This window comes from Coregonus lavaretus (genome assembly GCF_964263955.1).
Source record: "Coregonus lavaretus genome assembly, chromosome: 31".
Classification (NCBI taxonomy): Eukaryota; Metazoa; Chordata; class Actinopteri; order Salmoniformes; family Salmonidae; genus Coregonus; species Coregonus lavaretus.
In genome coordinates this window covers 14,998,045-15,024,765 of record NC_140018.1, presented here as the reverse complement: position 1 = coordinate 15,024,765, position 26,721 = coordinate 14,998,045, and the positions used below count along the sequence as shown (strand labels likewise).

The 26,721-nt window shown below is 42.0% G+C and overlaps 1 protein-coding gene across 1 annotated transcript in view; it reads left to right on the top strand.

Annotated features, from left to right (window-relative positions):
• The window catches only part of LOC311106537 (ras-related protein Rab-32-like), a 33,620-nt gene extending 9,161 nt beyond the window's left edge, over positions 1–24,459 (top strand). Inside the window, exons 2-3 of the mRNA XM_084148905.1 lie at positions 13,847–14,124; positions 23,294–24,459. Coding sequence (XP_084005031.1) covers positions 13,847–14,124; positions 23,294–23,443 — 428 coding nt within the window. The 3' untranslated portion in view covers positions 23,444–24,459. The remainder of the gene's footprint in view (positions 1–13,846; positions 14,125–23,293) is intronic.
• Positions 24,460–26,721: the final 2,262 nt, after the last annotated feature.

Sequence of the window (26,721 nt, the reverse complement as noted above, 5' to 3'; positions counted from 1 at the left end):
GGACCATGGAGAAGAGAGATGGACACACTTCCCGTTATGTGTCTGTAGAAAATATTACTTTCCCTCCTTGACTAACTATATAGATACACTGCATGACCTAAAGTATGTGGACACCTGCTCGTCGAACATCTCATTCCAAAATCATGGGGCAGGTAGTGTTTTCCTGGCATCTGCCAAACCCAGATTTGTCCATCAGACTGCGCGATGATGAAGCGTTATTCCTCATTCCAGAGAACGCATTTCCTCTGCTCCAGATTCCAATGGCGGCGAGCTTTACACCACTCCAGCCGACGCTTGGCATTGCTCATGGTGATCTTAGGCTTGTGTGCGGCTGCTCGGCCATGGAAACCCATTTCATGAAGCTCCCAACGAACAGTTATTGTGCTGAAGTTGCTTCCAGAGGCAGTTTGGAACTCGTAGTGAGTGTTGCAACCGAGGACAGATGCGCTTCAGCACTCGGTGGTCCTGTTCTGTAAGCTTGTGTAGCCTACCACTTCACGGCTGAGCTGTTGTTGCTCCTAGACATTTCCACTTCACAATAACCGCACTTACTGTTGACCGGGGCAACTCTAGCAGGGCCGAAATTTGAGAAACTGACTTGTTGGAAAGGTGCCACGTTGAAAGTCACTGAGCTCTTCAGTAAGGCCATTCTACTGCCAATGTTTGTCTATGGAGATTGCATGGCTGTGTGCTCTATGTATACACCTGTCAGCAACGGGTGTGGCTGGAATAGCCGAATCCACTAATTTGAAGGGGTATCCACATACTTTTGTGTATATACAGTGTAGCTGTAGCCTACACTAAACTAAAGTCATTTAAAGTGAAACTGACAGCGTTTTAACAATATGAAACCTTATTGAAATCTGTTCATATACACCCCAGGTAGAATATGACACTTTTTTCATATTAAATTTTCTGACAAGCGAGCACTTAGATATGGTCATTTTCACGTTTTCATAAATTCATACAATGTTTGGGAATGACGTATAGTAAGGCATTTGTGAAAATTCTATAGCAATATAGAGTGGGAAAGCGGCCGTGCGTTTGGACAATTTAATAGACACTGCAGTGAATAAAACCTAATAAAAACATCTGTCTTGTCCAACACCAGAGTCTACGCAGACCGTTGCGCCATAGCCAATCAGAGCTACAGTAGGGCTTTTATGCAAATAAGCCATTTGCCACACGGGCCTGCCATCATTCACTTTGAACTGGACTGTGTGTTTGCAGGCAGTAGCAACATCGCGACTTTAGTTCATTAGAACACAATCGCCAAAAGCCACATACACCTAAATGGATTTCTGCAAATATGTAAATACCATGGGAGTCCTCTTACATCTTACATTTTGAGAACTTCACAGTCCTATTGATCAAACAACCATGAAAAGGAGGCTAGCTCTCCCTCAGTTGCCTATGCAACAGGATCAACAACTAGCTAATGCTAGCCAGAACGAGATTAGCTCAAATCTAACGAGGGAACATCAGATAAACCCTCTCAAACGTTTCAGCTAGTTGGCCGTCAAAATTGTACCCTGCTTGTCCTTCTGCAGCTGGCCTGCTTGTCCCAACTCACGTTTTGACAACTGAATGGGAACTTGCCTGCCCGCCCATTTGATCGATGCCAAATACATTTGATTGACAACTAAGAGATCTGCTAACTGTGGATAACAGTCATTCAAGTTCAGCATAGGTAGCTAGCACAGCGATTACATTTCTTGCTAGCTAACCAAATGACAGCTGCATATCTAGCTGAAGCCACCGAAAGATGATATGAGGGGAAAAGGTCGGTCACTCAGCCACACCTCCAATGACATGACATCCTCCTAGCAGCTAGCTAGCTAACGTTAGGCTCTGTGTTTTTAGCTTGCTAAATAAATAATGAATGCAGCATTGCTGTATGGTGCACTCAAAATGTATTGCACTGTAGTTGAGTAGCCAGCCTATGCTACCGCTCAATTGTTGCTGTAATAGGCCTACATGTTTCTCCTTTGCATGGTGTTTTGAGGCAGGTTTAGTTTTTTAGTTATTAATTGTCAAGCTTTAAAAACCGAAGCCAGACTGCAACATTTTAGTAGCCTAGCTAGGACTGTGGCATGTCTGTACACTTTCCCGCCGCTGCGAGCTGTAAACGAGACACGCGAAAGCACCACAATTTGAAGTTGAATTCACAGATGCAAGTGCATCAGGCTGTCATTTAATAAAGTAGATACCTCAACTGTTGACTCAGTTATACTGGCTTGTGTGTCCTATTGCCTATTGTCCTTTAGTAGTAATTTACAGTGCATTTGGAAAGGATTCAGACCCCTTGACTTTTTCCACATTTTGTTACATTACAGCCTTATTCTAAAATTGATTAAATTGTTTTTTTTCCCCTCATCAACCTCGTGTGTGTGTGTGTGTGGCTCTGGGAGGAGGGTGTTGTGTGATGTTGGCAGTGCTTGATGTGACTTGTAGTGTAACGCTGGCGGTATGGTAGGGGGCCAAAATGAATTGACAACCCAAATCATTGTGCGGGCCGGATATAAATGTGTCACGCCTTGTGTTTGATACGTGCGCTAGCCTATTAGCCACGTTATGACTGACTTGTGATCATTGCCCTTGCTAGTTTGATTGTATTGACATTCCCAGCTTCAGTTACAGTTGGCCGTTTTTGTTCTAAATATTGAGTCATTAAAACTGAAACAGTGCATCATCCCGAATGTGATTTACAACCTAATAGCAATATTTTCTGGACTACCAAGAAATGTATTGATGAACTATATGAATCATGCATTGAACTGCATCCATCTATTCTGCCAACAATGCCTTACTGTACGTCATGGAAGTTTGAGTCAAATATAACCTATTTTTATAAAGTTGGTTTTGAAGCATAAACTGGGAATTTTTATATGTTTTACTGATATTATGATGACCTGTTTGTTTCATATCTGCAAAGAAGTTAAAACGCTGTCATTTCCACTTTAAAATATATTAAATTACTGACATTGATGCTTGGAATAAACATTGTGCAAGTTCTATGAGAATAGTCTCAGAGGATCTTAAGCAATGCATGCTATTTTATTTTGCTTGGGATTTTATTAATATCCAGCATCTTGTCGAATTTCACAAACTGCAGTTTCAGTTTGAATTCCCTAATGATTCTCTCTCCTCCCTGTTCGTTTTTGTAAAGATTCCAGTTTTACAGACTTGACATTCTTTCCTTCATTTCAGGAAGTGATATAAAACACACACACACACACAACCATGTTTACCAGTAAATGGCAAAATGGCCGACCTGTCTTAACTCACTATTGTCATTAAAGTCTCCAGCTTTAATGTAGCCTATACAGCGAGCCACTCATACCCTTTGCCTGTTGAATGCTAATTAAGTTAGCATTAGACACAGCATTTCTCTATTACAGCACATGATTCTTATTTCTCCCCATAAACTCAGTGTTATCCTGTTCTGCCTTAACAATGTTGAATTGCTGCCTACATCGAAGTTGTGCCATTGGGGGTTAGAGCTATTTACAAAACTTGCCTTGGAGGTTGCAGTAGAATAGATAGATAACAAGTCGTCTGTTGTTTAACCATTGAACCTCATCCTGCCTCTAATGGCCTAACACCTCAGCACAAACTACAATCATCACGCTGTGTGTGTGCATCTGTGTGCACACTGGCATGTGTGTGTGTTGGATTTATTGAATGGTTTAATCAATATCTATGAAGCGTTTTCACTCCTTTTCCCCCTGGGAAGGTGAGGGCTACTAGTCTGGCTAATACTTAACTAGAAGTACTCCTGACTGGCCTCCCGAGTGGCACAGCGGTCTAAGGCACTGCGTCACAGTGCTTGAGGCGTCACTACAGACCCGGGTTCGATCCCAGGCTGTTTCACAACCGGCCGTGACCGGGAGTCCCATAGGGTGGCGCACAATTGGCCCAGCGTTGTCCGGGTTAGGGAAGCGTTTGGCCGGGGGGGGGCTTTACTTGGCTCATCGCGCTCTAGCGACTTCTTGAGGTGGGCCGGGCACCTGCAGGCTGACTTCGGTCGTCAGTTCAAAGGTGTTTCCTCTGGCACATTGGTGCAGCTGTTTTCCGGGTTAAGTGGGTGGGTGTTAAGAAGCGTGGTTTGGCGGGTCATGTTTCGGAAGACGTATGACTCGACCTTCGCCTCTCCCGAGCCCTTTGGGGAGTTGCAACGATGAGACAAGATCGCAATTGGATATCACGAAATTGGGCAGAAAAAGGGGATAAAAAAGACATATATAAAGTCCTCCTGACTTCATAGTTTTGATGTTGTCGGCACGATGTGGTCCTCTGTAGCTCAGCTGGTAGAGCACGGCGCTTGTAACGCCAAGGTAGTGGGTTCGATCCCCGGGACCACCCATACACAAAAATGTATGCACGCATGACTGTAAGTCGCTTTGGATAAAAGCGTCTGCTAAATGGCATATTATTATTATTATTATTATTATTATTATTATTATTATTATTATAATGAAGGGGGCTGTGATTTTACTTGATGGTTCTCCTTCGTGTCTTTCTCACTCAAACACCTACAGGCACAGCCACACACAGCCCCCAAACGCTGCCCTCTTGCATTACAACTGTTGGATTTTCAATTCCAAACAATGAGAGGTCTCAATCCCCCAGGGGGGAAGAAACAACATTTGAGAGAACCAATCAATGAGCGAATATTGCATTAACAAACAGCCTCTTGTGAGTCACAGCTCTTCCTCGCTGTTTGGTAGCATGGGTCACGTCAGCAACGCTAGAGGGCTACTCCTACAGAATACATTTTCCATTTTAGTCATTTAGCAGACGCTCTTATCCAGAGCGACTTACAGTTAGTGAGTGCATACATTTTCATACTGGCCCCCCTGGCCCCCCGTGGAAAACAAACCCACAACCCTGGCGTTACAAGTGCCATGCTCTACCAACTGAGCAACGCTTACATATCGAACACACCATCTGAGTGGCACTGAATATTGAGCCAGGTGTTGAAGGAAACAAGTAACATTTGCTTCTGACATTAACTCTTCCCCTAAAGCTTCTTACCTCATTTAATGATGGTATTGAAGAGATCAATTTCCAATGGCTTTCAATAAAGTGAAGCTTATTAAGTCGGCTCTAGGGCGATTCCATTCCAGCATGGCCAGAAAATACAGTATTTTTTGGTATCAGGGCAATTCCACGATAACAGAGTGATGCTGATACTCACTGTTCACTTTAAAATGTATGCCAAACAAAAACCAATGATTGCAAAGTTAAACAAACCATACAACAATTTCACAAAAAACACATCAACATTTTCACCTGCACTGTTCTTCAAGTAAATGTGTTTTTGTCAAAAATGGCAAATTGTTAAAAGTAGACTGGCAATTCTCACATAACTTCATTGGGAGGAAGGATGTTTAGATAAGCAAAAAGCTGTGATGGTCCACTCAAAAAAATGTAGCAGAAAGCTTAATTATTAAAAATAAATAAATATTTTCACTGCTTCAGGGATATAGCGTACACAGACGTTTCGGTTTCGCAGCCGCCTTCAGTGTGTAGGTACAAATCTTTTTCATTCAAAACATCATTTATAGCGAACACAGGGGAGCAACCGATGAGCAGCAGGTGCTTCTAATCAGGGTTGCCTCTCATCTGCCAATCAGGGATGTGGCTTCTCTGGTCTACCTTTATACAAGTTACAAGAAATATAGAATTATACGGTATGGAAGCGGGCACGAAGGGTAATTGGGGGCAACAGGTGTGAACTGTTCATGAATCAATTGCCTTAGGTGTCCTCTCACTTCGATACATTATATCAATTTACGAGATAGCTTACCACAAAGGACATCAGCATCGGCCGTTCATAAATATGTGGAGCTAACTCATAAATGATATGCAAAATATGATATGGACAGTGTTCTTGTACAACGGTCTAAATTTGGCCAATAGGAAGGAGGTAATCTAGTTATTTGTTTAAACCGTGTGGGGATATGGAGTTTAATATATATATTCACATGGCTTCTCTTTGGAGTAATTTGTTGTCATAATCATCTCCTCTGCGTGGTGGATTAACTTTTTCAATCCCGACGCAACACAATTCATTAATAGAGTGATTTTGTTCTATAAAGTGTTTCACAACAAGGCGTACTTTCCATGCGCGGGATGTTTTTCCAATATAAATCTTATTGCAAGAACAATGTAAAATATAAATAACTCCTTTAGTAGTGCAAGTTATACATGACTTTATCTCATAGGTCCTAGAAGTCTGAGGGCATACAAAGCTAGTACATTTTGTTATGGTGCTACATGAGGTACATGATCTACATGGGAAACATCCTTTATGAATGTCTATTTTCTCTCTCTGACCACATCTGATTTGACCAATATGTTTTGATAGATTTCTTGATCGTTTATAGGTAAATAAAGGTGGATTCTGGAAGGCAGAATGTAAAGAGGATTCTGATGATAGAATATGCCAGTGCTTATTGACAAAGACGTGATGCCATTACGGCTATCATTGAAAGTAAGTAAACAGTTTACAGAAAACTGTTTATTCTGTTTTTGTTGGGATTTATTAAGTAACTGGCTTCAGTTCAAGCTTTTAACTTGTTTTGAGCTTTATCAAGCCAGGTATCGGGGTATCCTCTCGAGCGGAAATGCTCAAGGAGAGAATTTGATTGTCATGTTCTTACTCTGTGTCACAGATGCAACACAGTCTATGAAGTTGGCTGACTAGTAAACCACCTTTTAGGGGGAGAGGATGGTACAGTAACTATCATCTGTCAGTATAGTATTTTCATCTGTAGGTTTTCTGTAATCTGTAGTATTTAGAGATTGTCCCTTCTTTGTAACCTTAAGAAATGTATAGAGTTTATGTTCTTTTCCATAGTGAAGGAAATTGATTGTACTCTAGAGTTATGTAGTTAAGAAATTCATTAGAATTTAATTTCGGAACACATCCAGATCATAAAGCAATCGTCTATATCAGGGATGGGCAACTCCAGTCCTCAGGGGCCTGATTTGGTCTCACACTTTTGCCACAGCGAACACACCTGACTCCAATAATCAACTAATCATGATATTCAGTTTAGAATGCAATTCGTTTAATCATCTGTGGATGCTAGGGATGGGGGGGAAAAGTGTGACACCACTCCTGCCCCCGAACAGTTGTCCATCCCTGGTCTATAGCTGGTCCAATATTTGACATGATCTTTGTAAGGATTATTTTAATAAATGAAATCCAATTCGAATTTTCCCATGAAGATATTTGCATAGTTAGGCGCTAATGGGGTTGCCATCGCTGTTCCAAAGGTCTGTAGGTAGTAATATTTGTCAAATACAAAATAGTTTTTAGTGAGCACTAGTTGCGCAAGCTCAATGATATAATTTGTAGGCACATCGCTTCCGTGGTTGGAGAGGAAGAATTTGAGGGCCTCTATACCTTCATCATAAAGAGCGACTAGCCAATTTCCTTCACTAATAACTGGTATACGTTGTAGTTTTGATAGAAAGTCAGTGGTGTCTTTTAAACAGGATGGCAACTGCTTGTTGGAAGGATGTTAAATATGCTTTTTACATTTGTATCACAATTTTTTTTAGAAAATCATGATGAATGTTTGCCTGACGACACACTGAATTCTTCCACTGCTCTATCTATCGCTACATACTTCAGTCTGAATCTGCCATCATTTAAGTTGTTTGTGGTGACGAGGGGCGTTGTACAAAACAAAGTCATCAGCGATTGGATCGTCTCTAACCAATCAGAGTATCAAGCCAATGACGAATTTTCAAAACGTTGCTTTACTTACGTGTGTTCTGGCTCTGGTCCAACCCATCAGTTTCTGGGACCAATCAGACGGTCCATTTTCCAATTCACTGTTGGTGGTGCTCATAAAATGTAGCAGAGAGCTCTCTCTAGTCTGACTACAGTGACTAGAGAGAGACAAGGCCATGTGCAGGGAACATTTCATAACATCTTAATTGACTTCTGCACAGTGGTGAAAAGAGGATGAAAAATGAAAAGGAGCTTAGTGTATCACTGCTTTGCCATCACTCCCAACCTGGAAACAGGTTCACATACTATACATACCAAACTTTAAAAGTGATGTTGTTGCTGATAATGAAAACAGACTTTTAAAGTTCGGTATGTACAGTATGTGAACCTGTTTCCAGGTTGGGAGTGAAAACCAAAGCTGAAAACCACATCAAATCAAATGGTATTTGTCACATGCGCCGACTATAATGGGTGTAGATTTATCCGTTAAATGCTTGCTTACGACCTCTTCCCAACAATGCAGAGTAAAAAAATATATAATAAAAAGAAAGATGGTAACGCAGGATTTGAGTCCCTGGCGGCGTAGTGTGTTACTGATGGTAGGCTTTGTTACTTTGGTGCCAGCTCTCTGCAGGTCATTCACTAGGTCCCCCCGTGTGGTTCTGGGATTTTTGCTCACCGTTCTTGTGATCATTTTGACCCCACGGGGTGAGATCTTGCGTGGAGCCCCAGATCGAGGGAGATTATCAGTTGTGTTATATGTCTTCCATTTCCTAATAATTGCTCCCACAGTTGATTTCTTCAAACCAAGCTGCTTACCTATTGCAGATTCAGTCTTCCCAGCCTGGTGCAGGTCTACAATTTTGTTTCTGGTGTCCTTTGACAGCTCTTTGGTCTTGGCCATAGTGGAGTTTGGAGTGTGACTGTTTGAGGTTGTGGACAGGTGTCTTTTATAGTGATAACAAGTTCAAACAGGTGCCATTAATACAGGTAACGAGTGGAGGACAGAGGAGCCTCTTAAAGAAGAAGTTACAGGTCTGTGAGAGCCAGAAATCTTGCTTGTTTGTAGGTGACCAAATACTTATTTTCCACCATAATTTGCAAATAAATTCATTAAAAATCCTACAATGTGATTTTCTGGAGAAAAAAATGCTCTATTTGTCTGTCATAGTTGACGTGTACCTATGATGAAAATTACAGGCCTCTCTCATCTTTTTAAGTGGGAGAACTTGCACAATTGGTGGCTGACTAAATACATTTTTCCCCCACTGTATATACAGTGAGTACCAGTACCAGATCAATGTGCAGCTATATACAGGGAGTACCAGTACCAGGTCAATGTGCAGCTATATACAGGGAGTACCAGTACCAGATCAATGTGCAGCTATATACAGGGAGTACCAGTACCAGATCAATGTGCAGCTATATACAGGGAGTACCAGTACCAGATCAATGTGCAGCTATATACAGGGAGTACCAGTACCAGGTCAATGTGGAGCTATATACAGGGAGTACCAGTACCAGATCAATGTGGAGCTATATACAGGGAGTACCAGTACCAGATCAATTTGGAGCTATATACAGGGAGTACCAGTACCAGATCAATGTGGAGCTATATACAGGGAGTACCAGTACCAGATCAATTTGGAGCTATATACAGGGAGTACCAGTACCAGATCAATGTGGAGCTATATACAGGGAGTACCAGTACCAGATCAATTTGGAGCTATATACAGGGAGTACCAGTACCAGATCAATGTGGAGCTATATACAGGGAGTACCAGTACCAGATCAATGTGCAGTGGTATGAGGTATTTGAGTTGGATATGTACATGACGGCAGGGTAAAGTGACTAGGCACCAGGAGGATAGGATAAGAAGAAGAGTGAAATAAAGAACAGAGTAGCTTTCAGAAGCTTCTCAATTTACCAATCGTCTCTCTTCAACAAATAGCTGACATTTTGAACGTATCAGAGCACTTCTGTCAATATTTGACTCTATTGACTACCCAGTTCACTAGTTCATTCGATTAATGCTGGAAAGCATTTTCCCTTCGAGGTCGGACTGAGCCTGACCCTTAATTGTGTGGATCCTGTCGAATAAATGACAACACTTTATTTTAAGGGTACCTAATTAACCATCTATAAGGCATTTGTAAATTGTGTCTTCACCATTTATTAATCATTACTCCCACATTTATGAACATTTACTAATCATTAGTTAAGTATTTTTGCAGTCCCTAATCTAAAGTGAGCACTTTATACTTTAGAAATGTTTTGATTGACCAGTATAATTTCTCACAAAATGATGGGCATGCCATTGGTAGACGTTCCTGCAGTATCTGGTAAAAGAACAATCACACAACACAGGATGTTTAAGGACATATATATACACGTGTGAATAACTAGCGTACTAACATTTTACAAATGTGGGTGTAATGATTAATAAATGGTGTACACAATTTATAAATGCATTATAAATGGTTTATGAGGTACCAGGGGTTTCATGCACCACAAAAATCTGAGGGGGCACAAAGTATGTGAGGATTGCTGGGGGGTGGTCCGGCGGGGGCTAGGTCTGGAAGTTGGAGGAATTGTGCATTTTTCAAACACCTGAAACACATTTTCCTGCTATCTAAAGACATAATCATTATGCTTAATTCTATGTCAAAATGTTTATTTTACTGCATATCTAAGCATACCTCTTCAGCCGTCTGTATCCTCCTGACTTATTTTTATTTTTTTTACAAAAACTGCTTCTCTACATCTCTGAATCTGGGTGAAAGATTGAAAGGAATGTGAGTCTTATTTAGTAATTGCTTGCTTTTCTAAAGACCTACCATCGTTGCCAGTAGGCATGCCAGGTAAAATAGTTAGACAAGCTAGCTACTCTAACTTAATTGATAGCCTGAAATGGCTTCTTGGTAGCTAGTTATGAGGTTGGGAGATAGGTTCCCTATCTGGGCTAGCTAAAGACAACTTCATAAAGTGGCTAGGTGGCTAGTAGTATTACACCGAAAGATTTGAAAAAGGACAAATCTGAGGTGGCACGTGCCCCTGTGCCCCCTATGGGCATGACACCTCTCTTAGGTACCCTCAAAATAAAGTGTTACCCAAGAAATATGCCCGGAAAACGTTTAATTAGGTTATTTTTTCTGTTTTTCTTATTTCTGTATTCCTCTTCTAAGACTTCTTCTCTTGGATCTCTGGGCACCAAAAGGCCTTGAAATGAAAGCCTTTATTTCAATCCATCATCTCTCCTTCCCACTGTGCCGTGTCCCCAGTGAATTCACCTGGGGTTAAACCGACTAAATTTAGACCCTCAATTATGAGCAATTACTGAGCAGGCCCATAGGCCCCTCAGTGTATTGACTCCCTCACTCACACCCGCACTGCGACACGCCGCTCAGTTTCCATACGTAGCTGGGTAAGTACCTGTAATGAAGTGAAACTGCATGGGGGAGAAACTGCCATCACGGTTCCTGAAACAGCTCTCTTTATTCAGTGTTTAACTTGGCTGCAGTGGAGACTAGTGCTGTGCAGTGAGGTGAGCTACTCCTCATTGCACTTGGATTAAGTGTGCTGCAACAGCAGCAATGCCCATTTCTGTTGTGAGTAACTTACATGTGTTCAGTCAGTGCGACCATTTTTAAACACTGCCACGTCATTATCCTTCTAATTTGATGTCCACATTCCAACACAAAGTTCTTTCTTGGATGGTCATTTTAGAATTAGGTGAGAAGGTAGCCATGAGTCATGCAACCCCTTAAAATATCTGGGCATTGGCCACCTGCTCTCAGAGCTGGTACATACTGGTTTGTTGTTTGTGGAACTGGCAATTAGACCATAAATCAATCCTTCACCAGGCTCAGTTAGATGTATCAAAAATGTATGCACTCACTAACTGTAAGTCGCTCTGGATAAGAGCGTCTGCTAAATGACTAAAATGTAAATGTATCAAAACCAACTGAGCTGTTGCCAGATTAGCATAGCAACCTGCCAGATCTCTTCAATAACATACCATGGGTGCTCTGTCATCTTCTGATGAGACTTTTCTGTCATAGAGAAAGGGTAAAGAACCCATAGTGATATCATCAGAATAGATCTCTCTCTCTGTCTCTGTGTGTGTGTGTGTGTGTGTGTGTGTGTGCACATGGTTTTAAACATCCATACAGACATGTGGACATGGAACTGAGAGCCTTCTAGCATTCTAAAAAACATTATTGGATGCTTTAACAGAACACCCCAGAACAATCTGAAGTCTTGTATGTTCCATTCCGACTAAGTATTCTTCTGAGAAACGGCAGAGGGGTGGATCCGCAAGCTCTCAGAGATGGGAGGATGATCACAGCTCTGTCTGTTCCACTTTATCCCTCTCTTTTTGGACTGTCTGTGGGGCAGGCAGCAGTGTTCAGTGGAGTGCAGACGCTCTTTCATCCCCTTATATGGCTGTCAGTCTCACACACATGCAACCTGCCTGACACAAATGTAGGAAGCCTTATGATCGGCAAATGATGTAACATGTAGAAGAGGTCTGATCAGAGAGAGAGAGAGAATTGCTGCAGGGGTGTGATCCTGGACCCCAGCCAGGTAAAGCAGAGGTAAAGTCTTCCCATTAATCCCCGACCAAAGATTCACCTTAATTGAGGTACGCCTCAGTGAACAATCACTCACAGGTTGATTGATTTCAGCAGTCTTGAAGGTTCTATAAATTCTTGTCCTGGAAATGGTTTGTGGAAGATGGGGCTCCACCTCAAATCTGTTTGCTCTCAAGGTTTTGTCCAGTTCGCATTCATGTAAAATTGTTAGGGTCAATTGTGTTGCAATTTCCAAACCAAATTGCCACACATACAACAGAGGAAATGCTTGAAAGCATAATATCCATTTTATTTGACTTGTCATCTGACACAATTTGTAGTTTGTTCAGTTGTATTTAAGGTATACATACACATTAAGGTGATTTAGATAGGACAATCATCCTCATATTATTTACAACCCATGCTCCATATCGACTAAAGCTATGCGTGCAAATTGTTAATCAATGCCGCAGGCACTTGGCCATTCATTATCAGTGTCTGCATTTTCACTCCTCTCTGAGATTAGTAGCTAATATACAGACTGATAAAATGGCTATGGAATAATAGTCCTGCCATTGTGGTGACTGTATTTTGAGTAGTGCCTTGCTTAGATTGATAGTGACACCCCAGATCCCGGTGGTAATTCCCCTTGCTTTCACTTTGTAAAGCATCACTCCAGATTCCTCCAAGTAAGACTGGAGAGAAAGGGTTCATTATCGAGGAGGCAGATTTCTTTCTTGGCTTGTGTCTTTGGATTAGAGTCATGACAAATTAGAAAAAGTGGGTCAGGATCCGTTTGTCATATTTGGTGGGGAAGGGGAACCAAAATGAAGGCAAAACACTACTCTCACACAGCACTTTGGAGAAGGAGAATAAAATATGTTAAATATCTCGTCTTCTGAATGCAGCCTCAAGACTTAACACATTTATTTTACTTGAGACTGAGAGACTTTTACCTTCATCTGTCATCTGATGAAACACTGGCTAATCCTCACTCAGTTTTATATCCATGTCTAAAACATGTACGTATTCCTGGTAAACTGGGCTAATTCTCCCCTAACTGGCACCTTTTAAATGTCTCAAATGTGAGTGATGTAGTGGAGTAATCGATCTCACAAGTGGTCCTTGTTGTGCTGTGCTCAATGCGCAGGGTAATGGGGCCGGTGGAATGTCCTGTCACAGGTCTATCTGTGTGCGTACAGAAGGAACAGGCCCTGCTTTGATGTCACATTAGCAACACTCAAAGGCTAAGTCGCTCCCACCCCTCTCATATAGGCCTGCTCCTATGTTTTGTACATTCAGATGTCTTGTTTTTCTTTGACCCCTTTCTGATGTCCTCTTTTGGGCTGTAACAGAACCTCTGCATTTTGTAACCCATTGAGCATTTGAACCAACAGCATTTTGTTTACTAACTAGTCCATCTCCTTACCTACTTTGACACAGGCCTACTAGGTTTAATTATGTACTGTACCATTGACCCATTGAGTTTCTGATCGTGTTGCTTTCCTGTCCCCCATGCAGGTCAGGAGCGATTTGGGAACATGACGCGGGTATACTACAAGGAGGCGGTGGGGGCATTCGTGGTGTTTGACGTGACGAGGGGCTCCACGTTTGAGGCCGTGTCCAAATGGAAACACGACTTGGACAGCAAGGTGAAACTGGCCAATGGGAGTCCTATCCCCTCAGTGCTGCTGGCCAATAAGTGTGACCAGAAAAATGAGACCTCCAACAACACTTCCCTCATGGACAACTTCTGTAAAGAGACTGGCTTCCTGGGCTGGTTCGAGACCTCGGCCAAGGTGAGACACACACACAAATACGCCTACACCATAAGACTATAACACAGTGGTGGCTGGTGGTACTTTAAATGGGGAGGACAGGCTCATAGTAATGGCTGGAATGAAATGGTTTCAAACACATCAAACACCTGGTTTCCATTTGTTTGATACCATTACATTCACTCCATTCCAGACATGATTATGAGCTGTCCTCCCCTCCACTAGCCTCCTCTGCTATAACAGTGTGCTTTGTAGCTATTAGCTCTCCCCAAATCATAAAGCATTAACTACAGTAATAGTACTACAAATACTATTACAGCTAGTGTGTGCATTAGGCTTTTTTTATCAGCTTGAACTGAAGGTAACTGTAGGTCTTTGTTTCCAAGGTTGTTTCCTAATGTTTTACAGGTTGCTTTCCAGTAAAAAAAAAAAATGCAAATATGTGGATTGTCAACGACAAACACAAGGACAAACCTTTTTCTGTATTACTCAGATCAGCTCAGAGTAGCATGAAATTGCCCATATTAAGGCCACATGTTTAAGATGGCTGACATTCCTCAGTGTATTAAGGATAAACCAGTGCTTTCATGGCTCTAGTTGCATGGCTGATTCACTGCAGCTTACCATTTTAAATCATGCTTCACACATGACGTTACTGTGCATTGTTTTTATGATAGTTTTTTTGTGCAACATCGAACACTGAATAGATGGGGAAAAAACTAAGGCAAGAATAGCATGAAAAGGTAATGTAATACAAGTGTTAAGCCACTGGTGATTTAAGCCCTGACTGGGGGGAGTTAAATCAAAACATTTGGTAGCAGTACTCCTCGTGCTGCCAAATCTAATTATTTGTACTGTGGGTCATTGTGCTGTTGAAAGGAGCAGAGTTGGAAAACACAAGCATACCCCACCGTGTCACTCTGAGCACTTTAAGTTAGGAGAGACAGAAGCATGCTAGCCAACAGTTCCAGCCAGCGTCACAATAACAACAATAATGGAAGCTGTCTTCAATGCCATTCCAAGATATGTAAAAGGCCTTCAATTGAGTGCATATCCTCATCTGACAACACTCTGCTTTGTTTGACAGCTTAAAGCTTTTTATTGGAGGTTGTCAGGCGAGGTCTTTAGAGAGAAATTCAAAATTACATTTGTAGTATTAGGGATCAGGGAGCAGGATTTCGTTAAGGTGTATGTATATATGTACACTACCAGTCAAAAGTTTGGACACACCTACTCATTCCAGGGTTTTTCTTTATTTTTACTATTTTCTACATAATAGTGAAGACATCAAACCTATGAAATAACACATATGGAATCATGTAGTAACCAAAAAAGTGTTAAACAAATCAGAATATATTTTATATTTGAGATTCTTCAAATAGCCACCATTTGCCTTGATGACAGCTTTGCACACTCTTGGCATTCTCTCAACCAGCTTCATGAGGTAGTTACCTGGAATGCATTTAATTTAACAGGTGTGCCTTCTTAAAAGTTAATTTGTGGAATTTATTTCCTTCTTAATGCGTTTGAGCCAATCAGTTGTGTTGTGACAAGGTAGGTGGGGTTACAGAAGATTTGGTAAAAGACCAAGTCCGTATTATGGCAAGAACAGCTTACATAAGCAAAGAGAAACGACATTCCATCATTACTTTAAGACGTGAAGGTCAGTCAATACGGAACATGTCAAGAACTTTGAAAGTTTCTTCAAGTGCAGTCGTAAAGACTATCAAGCACTATGATGAAACTGGTTCTCATGAGGACCGCCACAGGAATGGAAGACCCAGAGTTACCTCTGCTGCAGAAGATAAGTTCATTAGAGTTACCAGCCTCAGAAATTGCAGCCCAAATAAATGCTTCACAGAGTTCAAGTAACAGACACATCTCAACATCAACTGTTCAGAGGAGACTGTGTGAATCAGGCCTTCATGGTCGAATTCCTGCAAAGAAACCACTACTAAAGGACACCAATAAGAAGAAGAGACCTGCTTGGGCCAAGAAACACGAGCAATGTACATTAGACCGGTGGAAATTTGTCCTTTGGTCTGGAGTCCAAATTTGAGATTTTTGGTTCAAACCGCCGTGTCCCATCTGGTTTGGGCTTAGTGGGACTATCATTTGTTTTTTAACAGGACAATGACCTAACACATCTCCAGGCTGTGTAAGGGCTATTTTACCAAGAAGGAGAGTGATGGAGTGCTACATCAGATGACCTGGCCTCCACAATCCCCCGACCTCAACCCAATTGAGATGGTTTGGGATGAGTCGAACGGCAGAGTGAAGGAAAAGCAGCCAACAAGTGCTCAGCATATGTGGGAACCCCTTCAAGACTGTTGGAAAATTATTCCAGGTGAAGCTGGTTGCGAGAATGCCAAGCGTGTGAAAAGCTGTCATCAAGGCAAAGGGTGGCTATTTGAAGAATCTCAAATATAACATATATTTTGTTTAACACTTTTTTGGTTACTACATGATTCCATATGTGTTTTCTCATAGTTTTGATGTCTTCACTATTATTCTACAATGTAGAAAATAGTAAAAAATAAAGAAAAACCCTTGAATGAGTAGGTGTGTCCAAACTTTTGACTGGTACTGTATGTATGTATGGTATGTATGGTATGTATGGTATGTATGGTATGTATGGTATGTATGTATACATACTGAACAAAAATCTAAACGCAACATGTAAAGTGTTGGTCCCATGTTTCATGAGCTGAAATAAAAGATCCCAGAAATGTTCCATACGCACAAAAAGCGTATTTCTCTAAAATGTTGTGCACAAATATGTTTACATCCCTGTAAGTGAGCATTTCTCCTTGGCATATCAAGAAGCTGATTAAACAGCATGATCATTACACAGGTGCACCTTGTGCTGGGGACAATAAAATGTGCAGTTTTGTCACACAACACAATGCCACAGATATTGCAAACATTTCTAAAAACCTGTTTTCACTTTGTCATTATGGGGTATTGTATGAAGATTGATGAGGGAAAAATATAATTTCATCCATTTTAGAATAAGGCTGTAATGTAACATAATGTGTAAAAAGGGAAGGGGTCTATCCAGGCTCTGTCGCCGCCGGCCGCGACCGGGAGACTCATGGGCGGCGCACAATTGGCCCAGCGTCGTCCAGGGTAGGGGAGGGAATGGCCGGCAGGGATGTAGCTCAGTTGATAGTGCATGGCGTTTGCAACGCCAGGGTTGTGGGTTCGATTCCCACGGGGGGCCAGTATAAAAAAAATATGTGTTCACTAACTGTAAGTCGCTCTGGATAAGAGCGTCTGCTAAATGACTAAAATGTAATGTAATGTATGTCTGAATACTTTCTGAATGAACTGTATATGTGTGTGTAAAGAATGTGTGTAACAATCGGCTCTCTCTGTGTGAAAATTAGGTCAACTGGGATCTGCCTGTCATGAAGCAATGGAGGGAACTCTCTCTTTTTGTGTGTGTGTGTGTGTGTGTGTGTGTGTGCCTCAGTTCACTGGGTCTTTAGGTTTCTGCTAGCCCCTGTTACTGCAATTCTGATGCCCCCACAAGCCCCTAACCCTGGGTAAACGACAGTTACCTCTCACACGTTCCCCTGCAGTGCCCCTGTTCCCTACACACAGTAGCACCATTCCAGACAGACACTGTACCAGGTCTGAGAGGGGGGTCATACACACCAATGAAACAATATGTGTTTGAGCAGGGTTTGTTTAGACAGTTGTAGCATGCGCGCACACACACACACACCAGGTACATCCACATTCCCTAGCCCGGTAGTTCCCAACTTTATTTTTTACTGTACCACCAACAGATTTCTTTCTCTGCATGGAGAACCCCTGAAGTATCCCCTCATGTGCATTTTACCAGTAGGCTTATGGTCTCACGAGTCTTCTCAAGTACCCCCTGTGGATAGGCCATGTACCCTCAGGGGTCCTAGTACTCCTGGTTGGGAACCACTGCCCTAGCCCACAGGGAGACCTTTTAGAGCCACACAAACTGTCTCTTTATCAGCTTTGAGGATGTGATACCCTCGGCATTTCCCAGCTCAAATCCTGAGCTGTTAGACCTGTAAGAGCTTAGACATGTCCTTTGACTGATTATAGCTTAAGTGTGCCACTAGAAACCAAAGCAGGCCACTGCTATTTCAGCCCCATCTCTGCTATAGGAGAGAATTCCTCCCTGAAGAATCGGTCAAGTCCAACCTTATACAGATACACTCATAATAGGCCATCATGTGTTGAATCATGTAGCACAATCAATATTCATATCCAATGTAAAATGCCCCTCATGAAGCCACCCTGATTATTACTTTGAAAACTTTATTTTCTGTATAATTTCTCCTAGGATAACCTATTAACCTTCATTGTGAGAAAGGCTTTATCTATGTCTGTTCAAAGCCTTGAGAATTGTGTGCGTGTGTGTGTTTTTTTAGCCTGTGGGATTGTATGCAGTGAGCACTACTGTCTAACAGTTAAACAGAATGGCAAACATTAGCTTTCAGGATTTCTCAGGCTTCGTGAAATGCAAAATGTCCATGCTACTGAATTCCCTTTTCTGTCATCACCTGCAGCTGTGCATACGCATGTGAGTGTGTGTGTTCATGTGAGTGACAGAAGGTGTGCCAGTACCCAGCATGCACCAGCACATGTTCCTAAGATAAATGACTCCATTAGGGGACATAACTCAGATGGTTGGCATGGCGCTCTGGCTGTGTGTGTGCACGTATGGAGCTCTGGCTGTGTGTGTGCACGTATGGAGCTCTGGCTGTTTGTGTGCACGTATGGAGCTCTGGCTGTGTGTGTGCACGTATGGAGCTCTGGCTGTGTGTGTGCACGTATGGAGCTCTGGCTGTGTGTGTGCACGTATGGAGCTCTGGCTGTTTGTGTGCACGTATGGAGCTCTGGCTGTGTGTGTGCATGTACCACCCGTGTGTTTTTAGAGAAATGTCTGCCCTTATTTTGTGCTGAACCACTATTCTAACAACCATCTCCTTAATTATGAGACTCAAGGGAAATATCACTCTCTCTCTTTCTGCTTCTCACTGTCTTTCTCTATTTACCTCTCTCCATCGGTCCCCCTCCTTCTCTCCCGTTCTCCTTCCCTTCCTCGTCTGTCTGTCTGTCTCTCACTGACTCAATCACACATGAAAGGCTCTCTGAGGAGCTCAGCTGGATCTGTTTTTCTCACCGGCCTCATGTTTCTGAATTACTGAGGAATTATGAAATAACTTCTTGGCTCTAGGGAACTGACCAGCTACACAGCAGATGTAGCAACCAGGAAAAATAGCCCCAAAACAACAAACAAAACGCTAGTTGAACGCTAGTTACAAGACAAAGTATACCACCCCACATTCATGGACACACGCAGTTTGCACAATCATTTGCCCTAGATACTCACCCTTCAGTTGATGCTCAGTAATGCATTGGCCACATTAGCCATACAGGCTTAATCTTATTTTATTAATTTTTTGTGTGTATTTTTTGTATTGAATTTAAAACATACAATCTACCTGCAGTGAAGCTGCTCAACAATTACGTTTAGTCATCTAGCAGACACTCCCATCCAGAGCGACCCACAGGAGCAACCAGGATCAAGCGCCCCGCCCAAGGGCACATCGACAGATCTCCCACCAAGTCGAATCGGGGACCCTAACCAGCGACCTCTCGGCCACTCACCCAACCTCCCAAACGCCAGGCCACCAACCATCCAAGATCCCCTCCCACAGTTCCCCGAGAGATGCCCCTCAACCATCCGAGACTCCCCCCCCAAAAAAACCTCCCCCTCCATTTCTGTATGGACATTGCTTTGTACACATGGGCATGCTGAAACAGGAAAGGGCCTTCCCCAAACTGTTGCCACAAAGTTGGAAGCACAGAATCGTCTAGAATGTAATTGTATGCTGTAGGAACTAAGCCCAAACCATGAAAAACAGCCCCAGACCATTATTCCTCCTCCACCAAACGTTACAGTTGACACTATGCATAAGAGAAGATAGTGTTCTCCTGGCATCCGCCAAACCCAGATTCGTCCGTCGGACTGCCAGATGGTGAAGCGTGATTTATCACTCCAGAGAAAGCATTTCCACTGCTTCAGAGTCCAATGGCAGCAATCTTTACACCACTCCAGCCGACGCTTGGCATTCTGCATGGTGAGCTTAGGCTTGTGTGCGGCTGCTTGGCCATGGAAACCCATTTCATGAAGCTTCCGACTAACAGTTCTTGTGCTGATGTTGTTTCCAGAGGCAGTTTGGAACTCGGTAGTGAGTGTTGCAACAGAGGACAGGATTTTTAAGCGCTTCAGCACTCGGCGGTCCTGTTCTGTGAGCTTGTGTGGCCTACCACTTCGCAGCTGAGCCGTTGTTGCTCCTAGACTTTTCCACTTCACAATAACAGCACTTACAGATGACCAGGGCAGCTCTAGCAGGGAAGACATTTTATGAGCTGACTTGTTGGAAAGGTGGCATCCTATGACGGTGCCACGTTGAAAGTCACTGAGCTCTTCACTAAGGCCATTCTACTGCCAATGTTTATCTATGGAGATTGCATGGCTGTGTACTCGATTTTATACACCTGTCAGCAATGGGTGTGACTGAAATAGCAGATTCCACTAATTTGAAGGGGTGTCCACATACTTTAGTATATATAGTGTATCATTCAAATATGCCGTGATGTTTAATGGTCCTCTGTAGCTCAATTGGTAGAGCATGGCGCTTGTAACGCCAGGGTAGTGGGTTCGATCCCCGGGACCACCCATACGTAAAAATGTATGCACACATGACTGTAAGTCGCTTTGGATAAAAGCGTCTGCTAAATGGCATATTATTATTATTATTATTTAACATACAATTTTAAATCTATCTAATCGAATAGAATCCACAGATTGCGAGTTGAAGATAAATACTTTTACTAAGAGTATTAGTATATTAGTAATTGACTGACCAGGTCTCTCCAAATCTCCCGACAATGCTATTTCTAGAGTCAGTTTTAGATTAATATTATGCTTTTCAGCCATTCCTGAACCTGAAACCAGAAACAGGCAAACATTTGGCAATACCAGAACAAATGGTCTTGATTCTGTATCCTCACAACAAAATCTGCAGAGCTGCGATGATTGTATGCCCCAAATATTCAACATTTTGTTTGTGGCAAGAATTTTCTGTACAAGAATTTTTGATGAAAAGCTCAAAGTCTTGAATCTTGCGTCATTTTATATATCAACTCATACACCCTGTGCCATGGAATCGGTACATAAAAAATCTCTTCCCAGCTATTTAGCAATCTGTATGGCACAGCCGTCAACATCCTGGTCCTCAGATGAAACCAGTATACTTTCCTATTTATGCTATTTTTGTTCCTCTGCCAGTTTTTATATTGGGCAGACAGACCAGTTCCCTACCTCCTCCCGCTGCCACCTGCCTCCTCCATTTGTTGGTTGTAATCTTGGATTGAGCAGACCTTCCCATACAATTCCGATAGCTCCATGAATGGCATAACTCTACCATTACAATTTACAATATCATTTAAAAACAAAATACAATTCTCAAACATATTTTCCATAAATACAGGTATTTTATCAACCAGCACATTTGAGGTCAACCATAATATTTGTTGTAATATAGTTTCTGGGGAATGAAATTGCTCTGCATTGCTAGTTTGAAAAAGAGAGATACTTTGGACTTGGGAAAGCTGATCTGAGATCTATTCTAAGAACCTCCCTAAAGTCTAGAACCACAGACTCCGATAGGACATCCCTCAACACAAAACACTGCAGGTTCTTTTTAAAGATCCTTACTTATTTTTTGTAATTTTAAATAGATTTCTAAGTCTTTTTGTAAATGATTGTAAAGCCCAATATAGTACTTTACAATAATTGTATGGCTTTTATCGCGATCGACCTGTTGGCGCGCGCACTGCTTAGAGGGAACATTGGTCACCATGTGAAGGATCGGCCAAGCATTCAGAAGCATGCCTCAGGCTACGGTCCCTAAAGGTTGGGGAAGGCACACAGGTCACATGACTTTCTGTGACATCTTGTGGTTGAGACATCGACTGCTGGACAGCTCAGAGAGAGAGACCATGCGGAATCCATATGTCAAGGGTGTACTATATTGGGCTTTACAATCATTTACAAAAATATTTAGAAATCTATTTAAAATTACAAAAAATAAGTAAGGATCTTTAAAAAGAACCTGCAGTGTTTTGTGTTGGGGGTTGTCCTATCTGAGTCTGTGGTTCTAGACTTTAGGGAGGTTCTTAGAATTTATTTCGGATTAGCTTTCCCAAGTCCAAACCTGAACTAAATAATTACGAGGTTTGTTTGCCTGCTTATTTTTATTGGACTTCAATTGGGTTTTGATTTCCTTATTTATTGACACACCAGATTCGTCCTGTGTTCATGACCTCACCAGCATAATACATCCTAATCAAAGAGCAGTTTATTCTCAAATAGTCAAACTCAAAAAACTTGAAGAATTTTAGTTGAAATCCCATCTGCATTCATAATTAGATGAACTTTGATGTGTTTGATGCCATGCTCCATCGACTTAGGCCTCTCAATTCTGTTTGATGCGGTGTTGACACACTTGTGTGGTCCAGTCATACACTAACCCTGAGTTTCGCTACTCCCAAGGTGCCCTGGCTGTATCTCTGAAGTGTCCCTTTGTACATGCCTTAGCTACAGTCGAGGCCTGGAGAAGACCCATCAATATTCATAACCTTTCCAAAGCGAGGGATGACAGCTTTGTGCTGTGCTGCGCTCGTCTGCCGAGGAGCAAAAAAAGACAAAAGGAGGATGGCTTTGGTTTAACCCTGCTGTTTTCAAGGCCCACTCTCTGACACCTCTCAGATGCCTGCTGGGGTATATGAAGTAATCTAAAGAACTTTAGCGGAGTTATCAAAGAATTATGGTCAGATTGCTAATGTTGGAAGCCTAGTCACAGCCATTATCATTGGGAAGGTGGTCGTCTGGAGTTGACAGCTGAAAACATAACCTATTTTGCTTGAGTAGAGGAGAAAGGACCAATGGTTTATATCTTTTTATAGGCTAATGTTCTGTGTAACAAATGGATGTGGCCAAACCGGTTTCACCAATGTTGCATCTCATTAGGTAACTGCCTAAACCAATATCCCCCAGCAACTGTATTTGTGTTTTAATGTGAATTGAGATGATCTTTAACCTTAAGCCTGTTATTTTTTTTACCTTTCCCAGGACAACATCAACGTGGATGAGGCAGCTCGGTTCCTGGTGGAGAACATCCTGCTGAATGACAAGGGCCTGCCGTACGAGGAGAGCAACGGAGACCGCATCAAACTGGACCAGGAGACGATGGCTGCCGAGAGTAAATCAGGCTGCTGCTAGCACTGAGGACTCCTACTGCGTCCACCCCCCCCCCCCCCCCCCCGGATCTAGTGCTCTCCCTGATGCCCTGTGTTATCAGGCTCTGGTTGTGGAAGACAGAGGAGCACCCTGATGGAGGTGACACACTAGATATAGAAACTTACCCTCTTACCGTTACCACTATGTTCTCATTGTTCTCACACTGTTGTCACAATTACGCATGTAATTGTCATGTTTCATAATGGTTTCAATAGTTTTTTTTTCTTCTCATATTTTTCTCTGAAGGCGTGAACAAAGGTGGGACTAAGACTGTGCCATAAATAATAAGTTTGTCTGTTTTTTATCATGATATGATCGGTGTAATGTTTTCAAGTGTTCTTCTAGGCAATGCTAGTCACACACGGACACAAAAGGACATCTTGAAAGAAAAAACATATAATAGAAGGAAGGTACCATAGGAACTCTGATTGAAATCCCTAAGCGACTTGATGCCTTTTTTTCGAAAATATTAATCTGTTTTGGGGGGGTGTAGATCAGTTTTAATATTGCAGATAGATTTTAGGTTCTATCAAATTAATAGTTTGCATCATTTCTAATCCTCTTTATTTTTACCCAACACTACTGCCCCTCCCCTGATTGGAGTAAACGAATGGACAACAATACTTTTACTGCTACTTAAAGCTTTCACATGTACGGTGCATGTAGTTAACTAATTATACATGTATTCCTAATTTCCTCTTTCTGCAGTTGCTGGATTTTCACTTGATGTCTTTGTGATAGTACGAAAGAGTACATCTAAGATGTGTATTTTTTTTAAACATTTGTGCTTTATCATGGATGTATAATTCCTTGTGAGGTACAAAAAGCATCAGGCGTGGGAGTGAACCCTCCCTCTGCCCAAGAAGTTGAGTTTCATAGGCAAGTGTAAATGCTTTTTGAAGCAAAGTGCTGGGTCTATCAAATGGTTATGTGACAATATACATTGAATCTACCACAAGAACAAAAAATAATAAACATTTTAATTGAGACTGCATTGCATGTTTTGTCTTCTTGGCTTAATCCTTTATTAGTGACAATATTTAACACAATGGAATTGAAAGTGTGTGTGTTTGTGTGTGTTAACGAAAACACTAGTTGGAGGTGATCCCTCGAGGCTCAACATAGGAACTGAAAATGGAATCGGAGAAATGGAAATTCACGTTATAAAATGTTTCACAACATCATTCCCTGGGCTCGTGTGTGTGTCAGGCATGGCCATGCGGTACCACTTAGAGGAGGCTGTGTGTGTGTAATAGTCATCAGACTGTTCTGCTCACCACTGCAGCTCGTGTTCTCCCATGCTCCTATTATTATCAGAGAAGAAACCAACGTCACACTGGCCTCCAGGACACAGACACACTCAGCAATGTCTACTACTGCCCATTGACTTGCTCGCTACTGACTTCCGCTCATTTATACTGTAATACAGTATACAGTGGGGGAAAATAGTATTTAGTCAGCCACCAATTGTGCAAGTTCTCCCACTTAAAAAGATGAGAGAGGCCTGTAATTTTCATCATAGGTACACATCAACTATGACAGACAAATTCAGAGAAAGAAAATCCAGAAAATCACATTGTAGGATTTTTTATGAATTTATTTGCAAATTATGGTGGAAAATAAGTATTTGGTCACCTACAAACAAGCAAGATTTCTGGCTCTCACAGACCTGTAACTTCTTCTTTAAGAGGCTCCTCTGTCCTCCACTCGTTACCTGTATTAATGGCACCTGTTTGAACTTGTTATCAGTATAAAAGACACCTGTCCACAACCTCAAACAGTCACACTCCAAACTCCACTATGGCCAAGAGCTGTCAAAGGACACCAGAAACAAAATTTGTAGACCTGCACCAGGCTGGGAAGACTGAATCTGCAATAGGTAAGCAGCTTGGTTTGAAGAAATCAACTGTGGGAGCAATTATTAGGAAATGGAAGACATACAAGACCACTAATAATCTCCCTCGATCTGGGGCTCCATGCAAGATCTCACCCCGTGGGGTCAAAATGATCACAAGAACGGTGAGCAAAAATCCCAGAACCACACCTAGTGAATGACCTGCAGAGAGCTGGCACCAAAGTAACAAAGCCTACCATCAGTAACACACTACGCCGCCAGGGACTCAAATCCTGCAGTGCCAGACGTGTCCCCCTGCTTAAGCCAGTACATGTCCAGGCCCGTCTGAAGTTTGCTAGAGTGCATTTGGATGATCCAGAAGAGGATTGGGAGAATGTCATATGGTCAGATGAAACCAAAATATAACTTTTTGGTAAAAACTCAACTCGTCGTGTTTGGAGGACAAAGAATGCTGAGTTGCATCCAAAGAACACCATACCTACTGTGAAGCATGGGGGTGGAAACATCATGCTTTGGGGCTGTTTTTCTGCAAAGGGACCAGGACGACTGATCCGTGTAAAGGAAAGAATGAATGGGGCCATGTATCGTGAGATTTTGAGTGAAAACCTCCTTCCATCAGCAAGGGCATTGAAGATGAAACGTGGCTGGGTCTTTCAGCATGACAATGATCCCAAACACACCGCCCGGGCAACGAAGGAGTGGCTTCGTAAGAAGCATTTCAAGGTCCTGGAGTGGCCTAGCCAGTCTCCAGATCTCAACCCCATAGAAAATCTTTGGAGGGAGTTGAAAGTCCGTGTTGCCCAGCGACAGCCCCAAAACATCACTGCTCTATAGGAGATCTGCATGGAGGAATGGGCCAAAATACCAGCAACAGTGTGTGAAAACCTTGTGAAGACTTACAGAAAACGTTTGACCTGTGTCATTGCCAACAAAGGGTATATAACAAAGTATTGAGAAACTTTTGTGATTGACCAAATACTTATTTTCCACCATAATATGCAAATAAATTCATTAAAAATCCTACAATGTGATTTTCTGGATTTCGTTTTCTCATTTTGTCTGTCATAGTTGACGTGTACCTATGATGAAAATTACAGGCCGCTCTCATCTTTTTAAGTGGGAGAACTTGCACAATTGGTGGCTGATTAAATACTTTTTTTCCCCACTGTACATATGCAATTTGAGTAATGGTCTATCAGTGCCAGTTCAACATAACTAAGCCACTGATTACTTTTATAAAGTAATAAGTGGAATTTTATAAAGGCTAAATGTACAGTAGGCCTACTTTCTACTACCCCATATACAGTAAAGCTGTTTTCACATTATGACAAGTTGGCTGATACTTACAAACACACTCCAGCAGTGTCCCTTGATTTAGTGTAACAACAATCATGTTTAATACTAC